This window comes from Oryctolagus cuniculus, chromosome 2 (genome assembly GCF_964237555.1).
Source record: "Oryctolagus cuniculus chromosome 2, mOryCun1.1, whole genome shotgun sequence".
Lineage (NCBI taxonomy): Eukaryota > Metazoa > Chordata > Mammalia > Lagomorpha > Leporidae > Oryctolagus > Oryctolagus cuniculus.
The window spans coordinates 131,300,498-131,324,073 of record NC_091433.1 but is presented as its reverse complement, the minus strand read 5'-3'; the positions used below and the strand labels follow the sequence as shown (position 1 = coordinate 131,324,073).

General features: G+C 56.7%; 1 protein-coding gene across 20 annotated transcripts in view; it reads left to right on the top strand.

Moving 5' to 3' along the window:
• DYSF (dysferlin) overlaps positions 1-23,576 on the top strand; it is a 190,146-nt gene that overhangs the window by 33,626 nt on the left and 132,944 nt on the right. For 11 of the 20 annotated variants that reach the window (XM_051842769.2, XM_002709777.5, XM_002709775.5 and 8 more), the window contains exons 4-14: positions 1,873-1,978; positions 9,359-9,473; positions 10,487-10,579; positions 10,939-11,150; positions 13,490-13,618; positions 13,958-14,020; positions 14,639-14,689; positions 15,085-15,115; positions 15,625-15,740; positions 20,683-20,809; positions 22,678-22,781. In XM_051842769.2, the coding sequence (XP_051698729.2) occupies positions 1,873-1,978; positions 9,359-9,473; positions 10,487-10,579; positions 10,939-11,150; positions 13,490-13,618; positions 13,958-14,020; positions 14,639-14,689; positions 15,085-15,115; positions 15,625-15,740; positions 20,683-20,809; positions 22,678-22,781 (1,147 nt within the window). The remainder of the gene's footprint in view (positions 1-1,872; positions 1,979-9,358; positions 9,474-10,486; positions 10,580-10,938; positions 11,151-13,489; positions 13,619-13,957; positions 14,021-14,638; positions 14,690-15,084; positions 15,116-15,624; positions 15,741-20,682; positions 20,810-22,677; positions 22,782-23,576) is intronic. The other 9 variants (XM_002709783.5, XM_002709780.5, XM_002709778.5 and 6 more) reach the window with 1 other exon arrangement.

The window sequence follows — 23,576 nt, the reverse complement described above, 5'->3', positions numbered from 1 at the left end:
ATGGTGACTGCACCCTTCCCCTGTACCTACCAGCAGTGCACAAGACTTCCAGTTTTCCCGCATCCTGGCCAGCTCTTCTTATTTTCTGGTGTGTGTGTGTTTATAAATGTCATCCTACTGCATGGGACAGGTACCTCATTGTAACCAAGGGTGCAGGTTTATCTCATGGGGTGGTGAAGACCCCATGTTCAAATTGCTGATCCCAGGGAACAAATCATGTACTCCTTATGCATCCAGGAATGCAGCTGTGGCTGCTCATTGGCCCGGCGGGGCTTCCTGCCTCGAAGTGTGGGGCGGGGCGGGCCTCACGCCCAGGGAGCAGACCCCAGGGGGACAGGCTTTGCTCTGTTGGCGCTGCCGCCACCGAGGTGCAGAGCGCGCAGCATTCTTGACTCTTGGCGAAGGAACAGCCCCTTTCCCTCGGGCCCCTTTCTTTTTCTTTTTAAATATTTTATTTATTTTGTTAGCAATGACTAGTGGGATAGTTTCCTGTCTTCGTGAAAGAAAGAATTCAGACGTGAGACGGAGAGTAGTGGTAAGCAAGGTAGCAAGGTTTAATGGGGTGGGACGTCCGTCAGAATGGATGCGACAGAATCCGAGAGAGAGTGCCCAGTCACTCACACCGGGAAAGCAAGCTTACACGGTCAATGGAGAGAATGCACCTGGGGCTTATAAGGGAGAGGGGTCCAGTTTTTCCTTCTCCTCCTCCTCCTCCTCCTCCTCCTCCTCCTCCTCCTCCAGAACAAAGGGCTTGCTGAGTGTGCATTAGGTGAAATTCCTCCCAAGGTTTCACTACTCAGTGCTGTCAGACTGTGGAGCACACCTGGCCCTGGGCAGTGGAGCCTGCCCTGGAGGAAGGTGTGAAGGTTTTATCGTCAATGTCCTCGGGGCAGGTAACCCATTTGGTGCAAGGAGAGAGGATTCTTCTGGGGGGCAAGGCTGAGACCACCGTGAAGTTATAGGGGTCTGGGCAGGACTTTGTAGTGTAAAATCCCAGGCTGCTTCACGGTGAGATACTGCAGAGGCTTTGTTTCCCTCAGGCCTCTCTCTCACATTCACAGGCTAATTTCTAATTTCCTACCTAACAGTTTCAAGGTAGGGCCACAGAGAGAGGGAGAGGCCCAGTGGGCTGCTAGCTGATCTGAAGCCAGGAGCCAGGAGCTTCTTCTGGGTCTCCCACATGAGTGCAGGGACCCAAGCACTTGGGGCATCTTCTACTGCCTTCCCAGGCCATAGCGGAGAACTGGATTGGAAGAGGAGCAGCTGGGACTCGAACCAGCACCCATATGGGATGCTGGTGCCACAGGTGGAGGCTTAGCCCACTGTGCCACACGCCAGCCCCACCCAGGGCCCTTTTGAGACTCCCTTCACCCTCATGCTGAGAGCCTGCCCAGGAGCGGGCTCCCTCCCCTCAGGTGTCTGTGGGTGCCTGTCTCCCATGGCCCTGTCCCGAAGATGCAAACGTTTCTTTTGGAATCACTGTGGGTCAGGTCCTGGGAAACCAGGAGAGGTGCCCTGTAGACGTGGGCCATGGGGGCTGCTGCAGGGCAGAAGCAGCGCAGGTGAGGTGTTCCAGGAGGACTGTGGGGTCTGATGTGGAGCCAGTCCTCAGCTGGGTTGGGGAGGGGCGTGGCTGGGCCTCAGGGAGGGTCAGAAAGGGGTCAAGCCCGACCCTGGGAAGGGGACATGTCTAGATGTCTCCCCAGGGGCTTGACTGGCAGTGACTGGCAGTAGGAGTGCAGGGTCAGGGTCAGGGGGTGCACGTCCTACTGGGCCAGGCAGCTCCACCTGGCATGGTGGTGGCGAAGGTTCCAGGGAAGAGCCAGGGTGCACTGGGTGAAGTTTCTCCATTCAACTTCTGTCTCTCGTCAGGTTCCTGGGGGAGGCCAAGGTCCCGCTGCGGGAGGTCCTCGCCACACCCAGCCTGTCCGCCAGCTTCAATGCCCCGCTCTTGGACGCCAAGCAGCAGCCCACGGGGGTAAGTGCCTGGTGGCCCTGCTCTGTGGCCTGGCCTGGTGGCTTCCTCTCAACGCCTGGCCTTTTGGATGCCAGAGCTGTGTCAGACTCCAGCTCTCAGGGGCCAGGCCTCTCCTTCCCTGACAGAGCTCGGGGGGCCAGGAGGGACACTGGACTGGGAGAGGTGGGAGGGGCGAGGGAAGCCCTGGCCTCACATCAGCTCGGCCTGCCCCGGGTCTCGCTCACCTGCCTAGGCCAAGCTACGCAGTCGCTCCGTGGCTTCCCCAGGCTCCCCAGCAGAACTCCGTCCTCACCGGACAGTACACTCTCTGAGTCACCTGGGTCACAGATCACAAGGGAAGGGGGACAGACAGCCCACTCCCCTGCTCCCAGGACCTGCTGGACCCCCTTCCGTTTCCTGCATTGTCCTGCCTGCCCCAGCCCCCAGCTTCCCAGGGCTCTCTCAGGTCAGGCAGACAATTCCCGGCCTCATCTCTGGCTCCTGTTATTTTTAGTGAGCTAAATATAGCCCTCAGGGCTCATTCTTCCTGGTCCCTGAGATTCGTGACCTTCCCTCTGGGTCTGCCCCACCTCCCAGGATGCCCCGGGAACCATTGATCTGGAAGTCACTTCCTGCTGACGAGACCTGGGGGTTCTGGATCCTGAGTCATCTGTGATAGCATGGAGCTGCAGAGTCCTGTGGTGTGTGTGTGTGTGTGTGTGTGTGTGTGGACACTGGGGCCCTTGGTGGCCTGGGTGGGCGAGTGAGGAAGTGACCAGTCTGGACCAAGCTCAATGGAACCTCACTGAGCATTGAGACCCAGGGAAAAGAGGACAGCACAGTGACTTGGTGAACAGGGACGTGCCCCAGAGCGCATCTCCTGAACTGCCCGCGGCGGAAGGGACTGGAATGGACTCCTGGCTCGCTGCACTCCGGTCTGACTTGCTCCCAAGGTCACTGAGGCCTGTGATGGCTGCGTTGCTTCCTGGATGGGGAGAGGCCACTTCCTAGGAGAACCCTCCCCCCCCTCCCCCTTTCAGACCAGGCCTGCTGGTAGAACATTCTGGTTCAGTGCCGTGTCCACTGAGCCCGTCCTTCCTTGGAGCCCTTCCATCTGCTAACACTGCCCAGAGCCAAGGACTTCCTGGGCCTCTGGAGCTACCCCTCCCGGGATCCCGGCCAGGTCCAAACCCAGCCGGACAGGCACAGAGCACTCATGGAGCAATTCTAGACCTCAGGGCAGCTGGCGAGGGAGGCACTCTGGGTCGGCCGTTCCGCTGGTGCTCTCCCCTGATCTCAGGAGGGGGCCGCCTACTTCACTGTGCACTGGGCCCAGAGTGTCCAACCACCGGGAGCAGAGACTGGCAGCGAGCTAGGGCCACACTCTGATGAATCCCTGGGCTTTCTTCTGGCGTCGTGAACGTCCACAGCTAGCCGCGCCCCAGCTTCTGCGGGGCCTGTGGGAAGAGCAAGGCAGGCCCAGGCACACCAGACCTTGCCTGCCCACTGCTCAGTGTGTGTCAGAGGGAGGGGCAGGAGCTGGTCTACGGCTTGGTCTTGCAGAGCTCAGAGATGGACATCTCCATGCAGACAGCCTGTGAGAAAAAGGAGCTGGGCAGAGGACCCCAGCACCCGGCCTGGGAGAGTCTGCCTGGTTGGCCTGTGGTTTCCTGAGCCCTCTGAGTGTGGAGGGCAGGCAGGAGCCCAGGTTCTGTGGATCTCGTTGACGGTGGACCCCAAGCTGACATATATGGGTGGCGGAGGCTACACCATCCGGGGGTGCCATGTTTTGGACATGTGATTGATGTGGCCGTGTGGTGTGGTAACCTACAGTGATGCTATGGCTCAAGACCCGGGGAGTGGGCTCTCGGGTGGGGCCCTTACTGTGGAGGGTCCCATTAGGGGCCTGAGCCAGAGAGTGTGTGGTCTGGGAATGCACAGGGCTCACACTCATGCTGTAGGAGGGGAACCTCAATTCTAGTTGTCAGGAGAAGGGGACTGGGGTTGTGTGTGTGTGTGTGTGTGTGTGTGTGTGTGTATTTAAACATTTATTTATTTGAAAAGCAGAGTTACAGAGACAGAGAGATCTTCCCTCCACTGGTTCACTCCCCAGATGGCCACAATGGCTGGGGCTGAGCCAGGCTGAAGCCAGGAGCCAAGAACTTCATCTGGATCTCCCATGTGGGTGCAGGGGCCCAAGCACTTGGGCCATCCCCTGCTGCTTTCCCAGGTGCATTAGCAGGGAGTTGGATTGGAAATGGAGGAACTGGGACTCAAACCAGCGCCCATATGGGATGCCACCAGCACAAGTGGCAGCTTTACTTGCTCGGCCACAGCGCCGGCCCTGAGGGGCTGAGTTTTGCTGTCATGGTGAAGCTAGGGCATCCCGACCCTGGTGGGAACCATGGGCAAGTCCCGTATCCCTATAGATCCTTGGTGAGGATCTATAACAAAGATTCATTTATTTACTTGAAAGGCAGAGTTAGAGAGGGAGGGAGGGAGGGAGGGAGGGAGGGAGAGAGAGAGAGAGATCTTCCTTCTACTGGTTCACTCCCCAAATGGCCTCAATAGCCCAGGGCTGGACCAGGCCAAAGCCAGGAGCCTGGAACTTCATGCAGGTCTCCCACACAAGTGGCAGGGGCCCAAGCACTCGGGCCATCCTCCACTGCTTTCCTAGGCACATTAGCAGGGAGCTGGATCAGAAGAGCTGCAGCCAGGACTGGAAGCAGCACTCATATGGGATGTGGTGTCACAGGCGGTGGCTTAACCCACTGTACCACAACACTGGCCCCTGTATTTTATTTTTACTTATTTATTTTGCTTGTTATTTTTGGTCAGTCTCTTCTGCCAAGACATTAGCGTCACGGGAACACGGCCTTTGTTTTGTTCATAGAATTATCCCCAGTGTCATGAACGGTAGTTGGCCCTAGCAGGTGCCGGATGTGTAAATGTGATTGTGAAGGGCTCAGGAGCGGTGTGTGTGTGTGTGTGTGTGTGTGTGAGGCCAGACACATCTGGCAGGCTCCCAGTCCTTCACTGTCACCTGCCCGCAAAACCAGGACCCCCACAGGCTGGCCCCTGGGCTGTCGCCACGCTCGGCTTTATCCTCTGCTGTTGCCATCTTGAACTTAACAGTTTCTGAATAAGGGACTCCTATTTTCTTTTTGGCACTAGGCCTGTGAGTTTCATTGTGGGTCCTAACTGTGTCCAGCTCCTGGACCCTGCGTGAGGGCTTCGTTTGTCTCCACTAGGCAAGATTCTTACGGTTACAGCAGAAGCAGGTTTCTCAGATTTTTAAAACCTTTTGTTGGGGCTGGTGCTGTGGTGCAGTGGGTTAAAGCCCATGCCCACAGTGTCAGCATCCCATGTGGGCACTGGTTCGAGTCCCGGCTACTCCACTTCTGATCCAGCTCTCTGCTATGGCCTGGGAAAGCAGCAGAAGATGGCCCAAGTCCTTGGGCCCCTGCACCTGTGTGGGAGACCTGGAAGAAGTTCCTGGCTCCTGGTTTTGGATCAGTTTAGCTCTGGCTGTTGCAGCCATTTGGGGAGTGAACCAGCAGATGGAAGACTTTTCTCTCTCTCTCTGGTTCTACCCCTCTCTGTAACTTCAAATAAGTAAAAATAAAATCTTAAAAAAAAACCTTTTATATGTGTAATTTAAGATTTAGAGAAAATTCGCCAAGAATGGTATGAAGAGTATTCTGTCCTATACCATTGGGACCAAGTTGCCAACCCCTGGTCCATCTTCCCAGGTGTTGGGTGTATTTCTCTGAGTAAGGACATCCCCTTACAGATGTGCAGTCCTCCAAACGAGGAGATGGCCACTGATGCAGTATCTTTTTTTTTTTTTTAAACATTTTATTTATTTATTTGAAAGGTAGAGTTATAGACAGAGAGAGGGGGAGAGAGAGAGAGAGAGAGAGAGAGAGAGAGAGAGGTCTTCCATCTGCTGATTCACTCCTCAAATGACTGCAATGGCTGGAGCTTGGTTGATCCAAAGCCAGGAACCAGGAGCTTCTTCTGAGTCTCCCACGCAGGTACAGGAACCCAAGCACTTGGGCCGTCTTCTACTGCTTTCCCAGGCCATAGCTGAGAGCTGGATTGGAAGAGGAGCAATCAGGACATGAACCGGTGCCCACGTGGGATGCCAGTGCCACAGGCGGAGGCTTAGCCCACTACGTCTGGGATGCAGTATATTCATCTGAGCCAGGGACCTCTCCTGGCTGTCTGCTGTTTCAACAATGTCTTTGCAGCGAAAGGAGCCAGCAAAGGATTGTGTGTTGTGTTTAGCTGCTTTGGCTCTTTAATGTTCCTGTGCCTGGGCTAATTTCCCAGTCTTCCCTTGACTTTTATGGCCTTGTGGCCGTGGTGCTTCTGGAAGCACAGACCAGTTATTTTGTAGAATGGCCCTCAACATGGGTTGTCTGGTGTTTCCTTGGAACTAGATGTAGGCTGTGCATTGTTGGTGAGAATGTGACACAGGTGATGACATCTGTGTACCCTGTCCAGTGGTGAGACTTGGAGTGGCTTCCTTGCTTCACTGTCACCCTCATCATTTGATTGAACTAGCACTTACTGGATGTGCACCAATCATTCCTCTGCTCCCCTTTCCAGCAAGGAGAAATTCCATGGGAATTCTTCACATCTGAAAGATCCTGTTCCTAACCCACTGTTGACTAGGAGTTGTAACAGCTATTTTTTTATGGTTAAATTGATTATTTTTAAAAGATTTATCTATTTAATTGAAAGAGTGAGCATACAGAGAGAAGGAAAGGCAGAGAGAGAGAGAGAGAGAGGTCTTCCATCCGCTGGTTCACTCTCCAGTTGGCTGCAATGGCCAGAGCTGAGCTGATCCGAAGCCAGGAGCCAGGAGCTTCTTCCTGGTCTCCCACATGGGTGCAGGGACCCAAGGACTTGGGTCATCTTCCACTGCTTTCCCAGGCCATAGCAGAGAGCTGGATTGGAAGTGGAGCAGCCGGGACTTGACCTGGCGCCCATATGGGATGCTGGCACTGCAGGTGACTACTTTACCCGCTCTGCTACAGTGCCAGCCCCAAATTGATTATTTTGACAGCTGCTAATTGGTGATATTATAAATGAGTTATTTTTCACACTAATCAGTTTGCATTCCACCCCAAAGAGAAACTGTCTCTTCTTGTCTCCTTCATATCTATCTATCCATCTATCAGCCATCTATTTATATCTAATCTATCACTTAATCCATCTACAAATCATCTACCTATATACTTGCCCATTAATTTATTATTCATTATCAATCACATTTCTCTCCATCTACCATCTATCATATATCTCATTTTTCCATCTACCAATTATCTATCCATTAATTTATTATTCATCTGTCTCTCATCTATCAATCATATATCTCTCCGTCTACCATCTACCTATCATCCGTCTCAATATGGATCATGCATTTCTGTTTTATTCAGTGATTAACCTGTTACTATTGTTATTTTGTTATTCGTCTTGTGCTCAACATTTCCTGATTTGGCCGGTGGAGCCCCTGAGAGCTGATGTGTATGTTCTTTTCATTAAGCACTTCTTTGCTTTCTGTCCCAAAGAAATAGCTCAGGCTCATCTTGTATTTCCCCTGCCCTAGCCATGGAATTAGTTATTTCTCCAGAGAGCCTAACTTGCCTTGGAGTGGAGAGACCTACCCAGGCTCCCTGAGCTGGCGTCTCCAGGAGCAGGGGCAGCCCTTTGGGGGTTCTGCGGAGGCTGGGCATTTCCCGCCTGGGTTTGCTGCACGAGTGGCGACACCTGGTGGTGGCTGAGAACCCTACAGGGCTGGTTGTGGCCCTGGCTTGGATCTGGGGCTTACTGGATCCTGGTTGCTTCCGGTCCTTTCTCAGGGTTCTGAGCCCTGTTGTCCTGGCTCTGCCCTCGCTTAGCAGGCTGCCCCCGTCCAGGCACAGATCGGGAGGGCTGGAGCCTGAGAGCTGGATGCTTCCAAGGCCCGCAGGTTCTGCAGTGCAGGGACAGGGTTTGCTCCAGGGTCTCGGTGGCGACGCCCGGTGCGCATTGCTGGAACACAGGGTGGAAGATGATGCGTGCTTGACTGTTGGTTGCCCAGACCCGCGGGGAGGGTGGCCTGACCTTCAAGCATGAAGCAAAAGACAAACAGGCAGCACAGCTGGGCGCTGTTTCTTTAAAAAGATTGGTAAGCGCAGGGGCCGGTGCTGAGGCGCAGCGGGTGAAAGCCCTGGCCTGAAGCACCGGCATCCTATATGGGCACCGGTTCTAGTCCCAGCTGCTCCTTTTCCGATCCAGCTCTCTGCTATGGCCTGGGACAGCAGTAGAAGATGACCCAAGTCTTTGGGCCCCTGCACCCACGTGGGAGACCCAGAAGAAGCTCCTGGCTTCGGATAAGCGCAGCTCTGGCTGTTGTGGCCATCTGGGGGAGGGAACCAGCGATGAAAGACCTCTTTCTTTCCCTCTGCCTCTCCTCTCTCTGTGTAACTATGACTTTCAAGTAAATAAATCTTAAAAAAAAAAAAAAAAGATTGGTAAGCATGACCCTAAAGTGTGAAGAGTGAGGGAATTCTGGGCCATTTTGCTTGATTTTGAATTATTTTTCTTTAACAAGGTTTTTGGACTCCCCAAGCTTTCTTAAGTACGTATTACTTATATTTAAAAGAAAGACAAAATGGCTCTCACAGGAGGCTTGCGGGGTTGCAGCAGGCCTGCTGGCCCAGGAAGGCCAGGCTAGGGAGCTGCTAGCCTGCGCCTTCTCCCTGGGGCTCAGGGTGGGGGTGGGGTGAAAGCTGGGCACCTTCCCCCTGCACCTGAAGGGGGTGACCTGGCACGGACCTCTTGGCTGGGGATGCTGCTATTCAGCAAGGGGACTCAGCAGGGTGAGGGATGTCAAGGCCTCCTCAGTGCTGCGTGGCCCCGTGCAGAGCAGAGCAAAGAAGCTGTCTGCAGACAGGCAGGGGAGGAAGAGCCCGGGCTAGGCAGAGGGGCCACTGGCCTTTGTGCTGGAGTCGGGCCTAGGCTGGGAGCGAAGAATCTTGCAGGAGGGAGTGGATCCCTGCTTTGTTTATAGGATGTGCTCCACCAGCTGACTTAGTTCTCACCCGGCCCTGTGAGGAAGGGGCCATGGCCACTGCTGTGCCCATTTTACAGGCGAGGACACTGAGGTATAGGGCGGTACCGCTCTTGCCCAGATCACAAGGCTCCTGGTGGTGGAGCCCCATCCCAGATTCTGTGCTCTTTACCAGCCGGCAGTGCTCATGGGCCCCTGGTGGGGGAGAAAGGGCTTTGCCACAGCCTTCTACAAACCCAAGCCTTGTCAGAGGCACAGTCCTCGCGGACAGGAAGGCTGCGGGGTGGCAGTGGCCAGAGCCAGTGTGCTCACCTGCTGCCCACCTCTGTGTCTTCCAGGCCTCGCTGGTCCTGCAGGTATCCTACACGCCGCTGCCTGGAGCTGTGCCCCTGTACCCGCCCGCCACGCCGCTGGACCCCACCCCAATCCTGCTGGACTCGGATGCACTGGCTGGTGAGGGGCCCAGCCCTGGCCACGCAGGAGGGCGCTCTGTGGGGGAGTGAGGATGCCGGGCCGGACGCCCTGCCCTGCGTGGCTCCCGGCTGTGCAGCGCAGGGTCTGCCCCACGCCATCGCCGAGGCCTCGCCCCAGAGTCCAGTGCTTCTCTGTCCCCACGCCCAGCAGGGCCTTAGTGACGCAAGAGTTAGTGTTCCGAGAGAGAGGGAGAGAGAGAGAGCGAGAGAGCGAGCCCTGGGTTGAAGTTAGGGGACATGAGCTCTTGTCTTAGTTGACACTAAGTAGTCACTGTGTGACCTGGAGCCAGTCACTCTCCCTCTCTGGGCCCGCAAAGGCTCCATCATCTGTGAGTGAGCAGACGGAGTTCGCCGAGTCCTGTGCACGCCTCAGCTCTCTTTCTTTGCCTCTGCCTGGCCTGTTGAGCGAGGACCCCAGCGAGGGTGGCTGGCCTGCAGCAGTGGCCCCTGGGAGGGTGCAATGCCTCACGGGTTGGCTCCTGGACACCTGCCTGTGGCAGAGATTCTGGAGTTTCTCTGGTGGTCAAGGCAGCCGGGCACAATCACAGCAGATGTCTGGCCATGCCCTGAGCCCGTCCCCTGGGACCCAGCCCTGTGTGGGGGCTCAGTGGCGAGAGGGGCGGAGAGCACCGTCTTGGGGCCCAGCACTGTCCCAGCGTAGAGACCTGAGCTTGCTGAGCACTCGGGAACCTACACGACCGCAGGCTGCACGAGAGCTGGGCTGGATCCTGGGGATTGAGGGTGGGGAGGGCGGAGGCCCCCAGTGCTCTGGGAACATACGGAGGTGGGTCTGGCAGGCCAGTCTGGGGACTCCCAGCCCTGCCTGCGAGGTGGTGAGAAGGGACAGTCCCCCGAGACCTGGCAGCCCTGTCTGAGCTTTGTGCCCAGCTGCCAAGGGTGGTGAGAGCCGGGATGGGTTTGGAGTACCCAGGTTGGTGCCCTCACCCCAGTTCTTCCCGTCCCTCCTGGGGCTGTGCCCTAACCACGTGGCAGGTGGGGGACAGAGCCGGGCCGAGACTTGGTCCCTGCTCAGTGACAGCACCGTGGACACGAGATACTCTGGAAAGAAGTGGCTGGCCCCCGCGGGTGAGACATGGGCTGGGGTGGTCCCAGCCCCACATCTTGCCACCTGTAACTGTCTTACTTGCTGTCACCGCCAGTTCACGGGGGTGGGGTGAGGGGGCCAGAGGGCTCACCCTGCAGGACGCAGGGGCTGGGGAGGGCTGGGGCCATTCTCTCTTCTTCCTGTTCACTAACGGACTGACTGCCCTCAAGTTTCAGCAGCTGGAAGCTCCCTGTATTTCTGCCTCATCCATCCTGGCCCCTGATGGAGAAGGGTGGGGACGAGGGAGATGGGTGCTGGGTTAGTGCCCGTGCCCTGTGGATCGCGGTGCACTGGGCTGGGTCCCACGGGCCCTGGGGCTCATTGTGTCCTGTCCTCCCAGACACAGGAGGAGAGGAAGACACGGAAGACCAGGGGCTCACGGGCGATGAGGCAGAACCATTCCTAGACCCGAGCGGTGCTCCGGGCCCTGGGGCACCCCCCACCCCAAAGAAGCCGCCATCCCACCCTCCGCCCTACCACCCTGGGAGCAGGAGACCAAGAAGCGCGCCGGCGCCCAGAAAGCTGCTGTCGGACAAACCGCAGGACTTCCAGGTGATGACCAGGGTGCTGCCCTGATCCCGGCCCCTCCTGCAGCCCAGCAGCGGCTGCCAGTGCCGGCCGCCCCCTGACCTGCCCACCGCTCGGAAGGACGGGCCTGCGACCCTGAGGCACTGTGCTTCCCTGCGGCCCCGGCAGGGCTGAGCTGGCACTGTCGTCTCAGGACAAACCTCCACCCAGCCCCAAGGGTTTGCTTTTCACAAAAAAAGAAAAGTCCCAGCAGAGATTCTGGCCTTCTGTCCTCTGCTTTCCTGTCCAGGGTGAATCTCCCTGGCTACACAAAGTGTGGTCGCGGCCTCCTGAGAAATGTAGACTTTCTGGCCCCATCCAGACCTGCTGTATCAGGATCCACAATTGAAAACAATCTGTTTATTTTTATTTATTTGAAAGGCAGAGCGACAAAGACTGAGACTGAGAGAGAAAGCAAGAGTGCTTCCAAGTGCTTGTTTACTCCCTAAATGCCCAAATGCTTGCAACAGCCATGTCTGGGTCTGGCCTAAGTCAGGAACCTGGAAGTCCATCTGGGTCTCCCATGTGACTGGCAGGGATCTAACTACTTCAGCCATTAGCAGAAAGCTGAATAGGAAGTGGAGTAGTTGGGACTCAAGCCAGGCGCCTCAATGTGGGGCATGGGTGTCCCAGCAGCGACAACCACTGTGCCCAACGCCTGCCTGATATTTAACTCGTTAGAATTCCTTTTAATGTTAAACACGGGAAACTTAAGTCCCTATTCATTAAGTGCAGCAAATCAGAAAAATATATCTCTGTTCTAGATTAAGGTATTTTAAGCGGAAGTCCTAGCTGTACCTGTTATAGCTGCCCCAGGAGACTGAATTTTATTTTCCACACCATCATTTCCCACACAGGTTGTTTTCTTTAAAAGTAATATATATTTATTTTTGTAATGCATTTTTTTTTAACAGGCAGAGTGGACAGTGAGAGAGAGAGAGAGAGAGAGAGAGAGAGAAAGGTCTTCCTTTGCCGTTGGTTCACCCTCCAATGGCTGCTGCGGCCGGAGCGCTGTGGCCGGCGCATTGTGCCTATACGAAGGCAGGAGCCAGGAGCCAGGTGCTTCTCCTGGTCTCCCATGGGGTGCAGGGCCCAAGCACTTGGGCCATCCTCCACTGCACTGCCTGGCCACAGCAGAGAGCTGGCCTGGAAGAGGGGCAACCGGGACAGAATCCGGCGCCCCGACCGGGACTAGAACCCGGTGTGCCGGCGCCGCTAGGTGGAGGATTAGCCTAGTGAGCCGCGGCGCCGGCCCTTTGTAATGCATTTTTAATATTTTGCACGGCAAAATGAAGAGAATAGAAATCAGTCGTCCCCTTCGCAGCGTTGTTCCTCATAGCCTGATGTCTTTGAAGCAATAGTTGGTTAATGAATGCATTCACTGATGAGGAGAACAGTAATGGTGTTATTTTCCTGTGAGAATTGCTGGGATGGTTTTGGGTTTCGTGTTTTAAAATTCATCACCTAGTAACAGGAAGCACAGACCTTGACGTCTTCATTGACTGGAAGTTCAGTGATGAAAATGCGCCCTCCCTCCCTCTCAGCGTGTGAGAAAGCATTGCATCTCCTAAAGATGGGCCCTCTCGCTTCGCGGCTGCCCTCTGAGGGGGTTGTCCTTAAGAATGCCCAAGGCTGGCACCGCCCGCGGCTCACTAGGCTAATCCTCTGCCTGCAGCGCTGGCACACCGTGTTCTAGTCCCGGTCAGGGTGCTGGATTCTGTCCCGGTTGCCCCTCTTCCAGGCCAGCTCTCTGCTGTGGCCAGGGAGTGCAGTGGAGGATGGCCTAAGTGCTTGGGCCCTGCACCGTCATGGGAGACCAGGAGAAGCACCTGGCTTCTGGCTTCGGATCAGTGCGGTGCGCTGGCCGCAGTGGCCATTGGAGGGTGAACCAACGGAAAAGAAAGACCTTCTTTCTCTCTGTCTCTCTCTCTCACTGTCCACTTTGCCTGTCCAAAAAAAAAAAAAAAAAAAAAAAAAGAATGTCCAAGCCACTGCACGTGTCCGTGTCAGTGGCTTGTCATGTGGGGCTTATGCCAGTGGCTGCAGGAACTGAGCGCAGGAGGGAGGGACCCAGCCGCCCTGGGCTTCTCTGCGAGTCACTTCCCTGGAGCAGTCTGGCAGCCTTTCGCTGGAACTACAGAACACACAGACAGAAAGGACCCTGGCGGGAAACGTGATTGGCTCTTTCATGCTTTTCCTAATCCCTTTCGAAGCCAGCAGTGAGACTGTGCCCTCACTCCCATGAGGGAGTGGTGGGTGGTCCCTTCCTCCCTGCCCGCCCAACCCCTGACCTTCCTTTCGCTCATGTCCCTCCTGGCTTTCAGATCAGGGTCCAGGTGATCGAAGGACGCCAGCTGCCGGGGGTGAACATCAAGCCGGTGGTCAAGGTCACGGCTGCCGGGCAGACCAAGCGGACGCGAATTCACAAGGGGAACAGTCCTCTCTTTAACGAGGTGGGAGCCGCGGGGCGTTGGGGGCTAGGTGGGCCCTCCAGCTAATGGTGGCTTGAGATGTGCCTGGTCTTACGTTGGTTATCTAGGCACGGAGACAGGGCTGCAGCCCCGATTCCTGCCCTGGGCTCCTGCTGCTCCACGTCCCCAGGCACCTGCCCCTGAGGTGACAACCTCTGTGAGGTCAGGGCTGGACAGCCTGGAACTGGGCAGATTTTCTGAGCTCAGCGTTGGCCTGACTGCCGTCCTGGCAGCTCCTGGGTGGTGGTGGTTGACCCCCATCTCTCTGACCCATGGGCTGCAAGCGCTGAGTTTACCCCCACTCTGGCTCTCGTCCCACAGACTCTTTTCTTCAACGTGTTTGACTCTCCCGCAGAGCTGTTCAATGAGCCCATCTTCATCACAGTAAGTCCTTCTGCCGGCCATGTGCAGGCACATACGTGTCCGTGTACACATGGGCACATGCAGGGCTTTACGCGTGTGTGAGTGCATGTCCATGTGAGTGTGTGTGTGTGAAAGACCGGGGCTGCAGCCCTGTGCCTGGTGGGTGTGGAGCAAACCCCGTAGGCTCTGCCTGTCTGGCAGCTCCCCTGGGAGACCCCCCACTGCTCAGCATTCGCACGTGCCTCGGCTCAGGGTCCTGCAGCAGCTGCTTCGGTTTTCATCTTTTTTTTTTTTTTCCGTTTGTCCACCTGCCTGCCTCTGGCCAAGGTTTTCTTTCTCTGGGCCTCAGCCGTTCCTGCCCCTGGCCCCAAAAGGCAGTGCCACCTAGTTAGTGTGTGGGCTCTGGAGCTGGCCAGTCTGGACTCCTGTGTTGCCTGTGCCAAGTAGGGACTGTGCGATTCTGTACAAGTCCGGCAGTCGCTCTCTGCCTCTACTTCTGCACCTGTCAAGTGGGGGTGAGCCCGACGTCCCTGGGAGGGTCAAACCTGGCTGAGCGAGCCCTGAGGTCGGCCGCTGTGACTCGGGAGGGAAGATCTGGGGGCGGCCCTGTCTGGGCCTGTGACTGATCTGTCCGTGCAGGTGGTGGACTCCCGCTCCCTCAGGACAGATGCGCTCATCGGGGAGTTCCGGGTGAGTTTCTCCGGTGCGATGCGGGCCCTTCTCACCTCCCTGTGTTAGCTGCCGCTCTGGGGCGGTGGCAGGAAGCGGCTCTCAGAACTGCGGTATCTTGTCTGTGCTGGGAGTGTCCTTGCAACAATCCCCCCGCCCTGCCCAGTCTCCTCCCAGCCCAAAGAGCCTGGGTGCCAGGGGGTGGAGCAGTAACACTCAGGGGCAGGGTGGGCGAGGACACAGAGATGTCCCCGGACCACGGCCAAAAAGTGTTGTGCTGACTTTGCACAGGGAGCAAAGATGACCCCGCTGCCCTCTGTCTCCGAGTGTTCTTTCAGGGACTCTCACCTTTCGCCCTGTGTGCTCAGCCCCTCAGTGCCAGGGGTCGAACCTTTGTTTCCTCTCTTTGCTTTCAGATGGACGTGGGCACCGTTTACAGAGAGCCCCGTGAGTTCTCACCGCCCTGGCCCTATCCTTGCATTTTGGTCCTGGAGGCTGCTTGAGGACATCCATTTGGGACCCTCGTTCTTGCTCCCTGGGGTGGGATTTAGGAGTTGGAGGTGGAGTTTGATTTTGGAAGAGAAAGCAGGTTTTCATCCTCCCCCTAAAACACGCCCTCGGGAAGATCAGCCCCTCATCTGCGTCTCAGCCCATTCAGGGGTGATAATCTAGAAGGTTCCAGCAAGCGTTGCTGAGGCAGGGATGGGTCATTTGGGTGATGAGTTCAGGTTCCCACTCCAGTCTGGGCACTTCCTGGGTGGTGGGGAGGGGCTTCGGGCTTGGCTTTCGCACCTCTAACAGGTGTGACACCCACACAGATATAGCTCCCCAAGCCCAAGCTCTGCCCTGCCCATGCCTGGTAGATGAGTTCCCCCCACCCCCGCCCCGTGTGGTCCCTCTGGGCTCCTGAGTGTGGCTGCGGCCTTGGGGTCACCAGTGGACACTGTCTCTTTTAGGGCACGCCTATCTCAGGAAGTGGCTGCTGCTCTCTGACCCTGACGACTTCTCTGCTGGCGCCAGGGGCTACCTGAAAGCCAGCATGTGTGTGCTGGGACCGGGAGACGAGGCGCCCGTGAGTGCATTCCCCAGGGTGCAGGCCCAAACTCGATACTTTCCCGATTTAAAAGAACACAGGGTAATCATGAGACATGCAGAGCATGTGGGAAAGTATAAGTAACAAATGAATCACTCGTAATCCTCCCAGGTGGAGGGAGCCATTATTAACATCCTACTGCATACCCTTCCAGAAGGAATCCGCGTGTAGTTTTCCATTTTGCCAAAGTGAGGTGGTCTGTGTCAGTTGCCCAAGATTGTATGCGGCTCCTCTCACATGTCAGTAAGGACAGCTGTCAGCTGGCCATGGCCAGAATGAGAAAAGTGTCTCTGCATGTTTGCCAAGAGGAGGAAAGGCGGAGGTGTGTGGGACACTCAGAGCTAAATGAAGGGTTTCTGAGCAGACGCAGAGCGCCCTCTCTGGGTTGGAGATTTCGTTTGTGGTAGAGGCCCTTGCCTTAGAAGGCTCAGCAGCAGAAGGCAGAGAGAGGCTGGGGGCTGCTGGAGGCAGGTGGGGTCCAGGGCAGAGGTGAGAGGGGCGCAGGAGGATGGGCTGGGGGAGGGAGAACCCCGTGTGATGCAGTGGAAGAGGGAGACAAAGACTGGGAAAGGGCTGGGGAATGCATGTGTAGTGAGCGCCTGCGGTGTCCCTGGCTCTAGGAGAGGGAGGAGGGCGCTGGGGGGTGAATGGGTGGGAAGCTGTCCCCGAGAAGGAGACTCAGCTGTCCAGGGTTGCTAGAGGACTGGTTCTGAGTGGCTGGAGGCTTGAGATGTGGCTGTGGCTCTAGTGAGAATGAGGAGATGTGTTGGTTAGCGGATCATCTACATGGGTGTTGGCAGGGATGCTGTGTTTTACAAGAGAATTGGAAATCAAACAGGCGAATTATGAAACAGGTGTCCGGAGGGAAGGGAAGGTGAGCAGGTGTCGAGGCTTGGTGGGTGCTAGCAAGGGGATGGAGGAGAGTGGTGTACGTGTGTGTGAGCATGTGGGCTTCAGAGAGGAAAGATGGTGGAGTGCTGGTGGAGAATGGGGGCAGCTGGGAGAGAGCTGGGGGCTGGGTTCTCCTCTCGTTGTGATGGTCAGGAGGAGGAGGAGAATCAGGGGGCAGCATGGGACGCTAGGGAGAGGGTTGCAGGGGTGGATTGTCCCAGGGGAAGCCAAGTTCCAAGGGCAAGTCAAGGGGGACGGCTGCGTAGGAAGCCGCAGTGGAAAGGGTGCGGGGCGGGGGTGCCCGGGGCTGTGCAGGGGCCCGGGGCGCCTGTCCCTGCCTCTCACCCGCAGAGTCCAGCCCTGTCCCTCTGTAGCCCGTCTCTCCAGAGGGCTCCCCTGCTTGTTGATTTCGTGTGGCATCTCTGAGCCCATTTTTCTAAAACACTGCTTCCTCTCTCTTGCATCCTTGCGTTTCCTGCATGGAGCCATTTCCCTTGAAGCGGCCCAGGGGGAGCCCCTATTTTCTGTGCCTGCCTCCACTGGGGGCCGAGCCAGGAGACGCAGCCGCCCTGGGTTTCCTCCGCAGCTGTGGGGCACTGCAGCCCCTCCCGACGGCCGCGCCACCTCCTCCTCTGGAGACTCCTTTACGCTTCCGCTCCCCTGGGCCGGTACCCACCTGGGCGCAGGCAGACTCAGGAGGGGCCTCGCCTGCACATTCCGCGTCTCCTCCCCGATCTTGGCCGTTCTTCTGCGACCTGAGGTCCAGGAAGGTCCTCGACAGCTGTCCTGATTTCTTCTAAGAACCTGAGGTGGGAAATGGCTCCCTCCTACCAGGCCCCCGGCCCTTGCTGAATGACTTCCTCCCCAGGTTATAGCCCCTGCCCCCCCGGGCTTTCTCTTCCTTTCTGCCACGTGATGGCCCAGCTGGACCCCATCCTTGATCGTGATTCTTGTTGTGTGCCCTGGGTCCCCCCATACCTCCTGTCCCCATTCTTCTTACCGCACAGTGTCCTTGGTCCGTTTTGGTGGCAAAAGTCACCTGGAGGTGGGTCTGGGGGTCTGTTTCCCGACCTCAGCAGGGCCCCGGATGCTGTCAGCGTCCTCCCCTTATCCTACTGTCCGCCTGGCTGTCTCCTCTCCCGAGCCCCAGGTGCAGCTGCCCTGGGAGGGACACAGCTGCACCACAGTGAGGTCCTGAAGCGCCCCTGGTCCCCAGTTCGTTGCCTGTCTTCAAAAAGAAAGATGCCTCAAGTCTTAGGCGTTACGGGAGGGAGACTTGGGTTTCTCTGTCTTGGAAGTGCTTGGGCAGGTGGGCCAGCCTTGGCCTGGTGCTTCTGCAGTGCCTGGAGACCCAGGCTCCTGGTCTTTGTGCCACCATCTTCATCATGCAGCTCCCGTCTCGTGGCCAGCAAGGTCACTGCACTTCCCCTGCTTGCGCCTGCACTCCAGCCAGTGGAGAGGGAGAAGAGGAAGGAGGCCCATGTCTTCCTTATAAGGCACCACCCCGGAGCTGTCCACGTCTGTGCGCAGGCTCCACTGGCCAGGCTTAGTCACGTGGCCGCACCCGACTGCTGGAGGGCCTGGGAAATCAGGTGCATCCTAACAGCAGCCTGCCCGGCTAAGAGTGGGAGGTTCTTCAGAGGAAACAAGCCATAATGGATTTGGTGGCAGAACGAACCAATCCTGCCACTTCCTCCTCTGTGTCCTCCGAGTCCTCCGAGCTACCTCTTCTGTCCCGTGTGCCTCTCTAGCCAGTCCCACGGCAGCACCAAGGCCATCTTGTTTGAACCCAGATAGAGTCACACGCGTCTCCTCTTTAGCAGCCTCCAGGGACAGCCCCTTTGCCTTCAGGATCAAGTGCAGAGTCCTTAGCGTGGCACTGCAGGCCCTTGACAATTCCTTCTCCATCTGCTTCCCCAGTCTCTCTGCCCACGATGTCCCCCACAGACCCTGTGCTGCCACACCAGGTGCTGTGACCCTCCCTCCCGGGACCCCCCCCCCCCCTTCATCCACTGGAAGGCTTTCCCTCTCTTGCCTAGGCCCAGCTCAGATGCCGCTTCCTCCAGGAAGCCTGCCTTGTCCTCCAGGGTCTCCCCTTGGGGCCACACTCAGCCCTCTGTTGGTCTCATTAGGTGATAAGTCTAACTCCACCCCCGAGATTCAGTTTCTTCATGGTGCGGACAATATAGCAACTATGACCTCTTCTGTCTCCCCTCTTGCCTCGGGCAGGTTTTATACACAGTAGGTGCTCAATCAGTGCTTGTTGTCTAGTGTGGCAAGGCTGGGCTGCGAGGCATATGCTGGCTTACACTCTACTGGCCCTTCCACGCCTGCCTGCCCGCCCAGGCGCTGTTCTCCAGATCTGCTGTCTTCTGCAAGGGCCTCTGCCTGAGCTGCCTCCCCTGCTTGGTGCTCACCACCCAGGCCTGAAGCCGGAAGGCCTTTCTGAGCACCAGTGCCCCCTTCCGTCCTCCCGAGAGACCTAATAACAAGTCCTCTGCCCCGTGCTCTCCCAGCATGTAGGTTGTGCTTCTAACCTGAGCGAAGCCTCATCCTTCTCATCTCTAAAATGGGAACATGCTAGGGCCTTGCACCCGGAGTGTAACCTGGGGACCAGCAGCATGGGCATCCCTTGGAGGCCCTACCCCAGAACTGCTGAACTCGAACCTCTGTTTGAATTGGCACGTACGGAAGGTCTGGAAGACACAGACTCTCGCCCCATGTTGCACATTGGCATCACCTAGGAAGCCTTAAAGCCACGGAGGTGTAGCTCTTCTCCCCCAGAATTCTGCTGTGGCCCGGGCTCCCCAGGTGTTGCTGATGTGCAGCCAGCTGTTCCGGGGGAAGCTGGAGAATTGCATGAGACCGTGCAGGGCACTGAGTGACTGCTGGGTTGTGTTATCCCTGTCCCTGTTGTCATAGGCAGCTCACGCTCTTGCCTTCGTTTGCTCAAAAGGTCCTGTTTTCCTTGCAAGATGGTGAGTTCCACTGTGGGCAGGCCCTCCCACCCCCCGTGCCTTATTCATCCCAGCGACTCTTGCCCTTCAGGGCCACAGTCACGACTTGGCAAATACTTGTTGAGTGAATGGGCAGATGTTGCTGAAGACAGAGTGGCCAGCTCAGATCTCCGAGATATCGTGGGTTTCGTCCCAGATCATGGCGGGGAAGCAAGGTGCAGGAATTGCTTTCAGTTTCCCAGTGCATGTCATGTTTTGCTCACCATCTACTGTGGCCTGTGAAGTGCTTAAGAGTGTTTTGTCCAAAAACACACACCTTCTTAAAAAGACTTGCTTGCTACAAAATGCCAGTGGTCATCTGAGCAGTTGGGAAAATAGACTTGCTCTATGCAGGGTTGACCTTAGCCTTCAATTTGTAAAACAGACAACATGTGTGAGGCACAGTAAGTGGAGCCAGGTAAAAGTAGGTGCAGCTATGATTTTTTTTTTTTTTTGACAGGCAGAGTGGACAGTGAGAGAGAGAGAGAGAGAGAAAGGTCTTCCTTTGCCGTTGGTTCACCCTCCAATGGCCGCTGCGGCTGGCGCGCTGCAGCCAGCGCACCGCGCTGATCCGATGGCAGGAGCCAGGTGCTTCTCTTGGTCTCCCATGGGGTGCAGGGTCCAAGTACTTGGGCCATCCTCCACTGCACTCCCTGGCCACAGCAGAGAGCTGGCCTGGAAGAGGGGCAACCGGGACAGAATCCGGCACCCCGACAGGAACTAGAACCCGGTATGCCGGCGCTGCAAGGCGGAAGATTAGCCTAGTGAGCTGCGGCGCTGGCCTATGATGTGTTTTTGACTGGCAGTAGTAGGAGGGAAACTGAGGTGGGCTGGAGGCCTGTGTGGGCCACGTGCAGTTACGTGGCTGTTGAAGACGCCTCCCCAGCAGTCGGGGATGGAGATTGGTATTATTACTGTCTCAACAAGGAAACAGGTTCTTGGCCGAGTACCTTGCCTGAGGTCAAGTGGCAGCCAGGGGAGAGCACGCTGTGTCCAACAGCACATTAAGGAATCCCATTTGGTTTACTTTGTAGCTGGAGAGAAAAGACCCCTCTGAAGACAAGGAGGACATTGAAGGCAACCTGCTGCGGCCCACAGGCGTGGCCCTGCGAGGAGCCCACTTCTGCCTGAAGGTCTTCCGGGCCGAGGACCTGCCACAGAGTGAGTGTGACACCCTGGGCAGAGGCCCGCCCCTGCGAGGGTGGACCACGGGCAGCACCGAGGCCTCCAGTTTGTGGGACCCTGGGTCCTTGCTCAGCCTCCCTCTCCCCTGACCTCCATCCGTTTTGCCTTTGGCCTGGCTTCCTCACCTCAGGGTCTGTTGGAGGCTGGGACCGACCACACAGCGCAGGCATGCCCCAAGCCGTCTCTGGGTTTCCCCTGGGCTGCTTCTGCTCTTAATAGCTGAAAAGCAACCAGAATTTAATGGAAAGTCGATGCTAGTGGAGTCCGCAGGATGCAGGAACTCTCCAGTGTTGCCTGGGCCTCTTCAGCCGCTGTGTGGACCCGCTTTCCCGCTCTCACAGGGAGCCTGCAGCACTGGAGGCGCTCAGCTCCCAGGGCTGGGTCTCGCTGCTTTCTTCCCTCTGCGAGCAAGCCCTGCAGGCTGGGGAGCAGCAGCTCTGATGTTGGAAGGGCCTGCCTGAAGGGCTCCTGGGGCTCCTTTTCTGCACAGGTCGACACCCATCCAACAGGTGATGCAGCTGCCGTGTGCCTGGGACTGAGAAGACCCTGTTCCAGGAAACCTTTTGTCCCTGTAGACTAGGACAGTGGGTCACCCTACTGGTGACATCCCCACCCCCTCCTCCCAAGAAGGCCGCAGTGGCCACTGTCTGGTTTTGCACCGTGACTAGCCAACACGAGACCCTTGTGCTTAGTGAATCCTGGACTGGGGTCGGGGGTTTACTAAATATTCTAGGTGGCCGGCTGTCAGGCCACACATTGCAGTCCCCTAGGCCCCGCCTCCAGCCTTTCAGATTGACTTGGGTGGGTAGGGCTCAGCCTGAATGTTAAAGCCTCCAGGTGATTCTGTGAGGGCCCCTCCTGAGCTGCTGTTTTAAAACCCTTCTTAGCATAAACAAGCCCGCCACTGTCCACGTCCTTGCCAGAACGCTTGTGACAGTGTCCCTGTCTAGCTTTTCAGGAAGCTGGTCACTTGAGGGCGTCCGCAGTGGCGCTGCTGTCCACAGTGAGGTGGGCTCTTTCTTACAAGCTTACTTGGACCAAAATCGGGGTGGGGTCGGGGGAAACCTTCACACACGGATTGGGTAGTAAACAGCTATTCAAGTTTGTGCTTGAAAATGCCCTGTGTTTATTGATTACAACTGTGTAGAAGAGAGGCTGGCGCGCTCCCAGAGGGCCGTGGGGAGATACAAGTACCAGCTCCTCCTTAGGAGAAGGAGCTTTGCGTTTTATTCTCTGCAATATTATTTAAATATAAATAAAAAACAAAATAGTTGGGTGAACAGAAATGAAGTATTTGCCACTTGTTAGCTATTATGTTCATGTCAACATCAGCGGGCACAGAATCCTTAACTGTCCCCCTGCTGTCTCGCATCTGTGTAAACATAACACAAGGGCGCCTACAAACACCTGTCCCTATGCAGTTATATGTAAATAATGGGCTGATTCAGTAAAGTAATTGGTCTGGAGCAGCACAGACTAGAAACTTTGTTTACAAAACAGAATTGACTTGTTGGTTAATCTCAAGGAAGCCACTGAGCTCATGGCTACAGAGGAACCTGTGGGCCAGGCCTCAGTAATGAGGCATTATCACAACCTCTGGCCCTGCCTGGGTCTTTCCCTGCGCTCAGCAGTGCAGGCTTCCAGTCGGTCAACCGGAGGGCCTTTCTGAGAGGCTCCAAGCAGAGTGAATGGAAGAGCAAGCCGCCTGCGGGCCGGGGCAGGAAGCTGCCGGTGCGGTGCTCGGGCTGCTGGGCTGAGCCCGCATAGGAGGGGAGCCGCTGAGGGCACAGCTGGGGTTCGGAGATGGCACAGCAGGCAGGCAGTGACTGGCGTCTCCTCCCCAGTGGACGACGCCGTGCTGGACAACGTGAAGCAGATCTTCGGCTTTGACAGTAACAAGAAGAACTTGGTGGACCCCTTCATGGAGATCAGCTTTGCAGGGAAAATGGTAAGCAGTGAGGGGTGGGAGGGGATGGCCGGGGGCCCCCAGGGACGGGTGTCAGGCTCGCCCCCACCCCCGGCAGGGACACATGTGCCCACGCTGATCCGTGTACATGCATGGGATACGCCATCAGGCCTGTGCTCTGGGGCTGCCATGCACATGAGCGTGGGTAGATCAGCCTGAGGTGCCCTGACACGGCCATGCAGTGACTCGGAGGGGACAGACACCCACAGTGAGCAAATGGAGGGATATTCAGGGAAAACTGAGGAGTCACATGGGAGCCAGTTGTGAAGGCATAAAGAAAGGAACACTCCCCTCACATAGTATGATTAAACACATGATGATGATGATTTTAAACATTTATTGTTTATTTCAAAGGCAAAAGAAAGGTTGTTCATCCACTGGTTCATTCCCCAAATGTCTGCAATGGCCAGGGCTTGGCCAGGCCTAAGGCCCGGAGCCTGGAACTTGATCCAGGTTTCCCATGTGGGTGTCAGGGATCCCAGTACCTGCTGCCTCCCAGGGTGTGCATTGAAGTGAAGCTGGAATCGGAAGCAGTGCCAGGACTTAAACCCAAGCACTGCAATATGCGGGTGTCCCAAGTGGCATCTTCACCACTGTGCCAAATGCCTGTCCCACAGTGATGGGGTTTTGAGAAGCTGTGGCAGGAGTTGGGCCAAGAAGGACCATTCTAGCAGGCCCCCTCGGGGTCGCTCACTGGGACAGCCCCCTCTTCCTGAAAGCCCAGCTTCTGCCCCAGCCCCTCTGCATGCAGGCGGGAGCCCCCAGCATCTGTGTCTG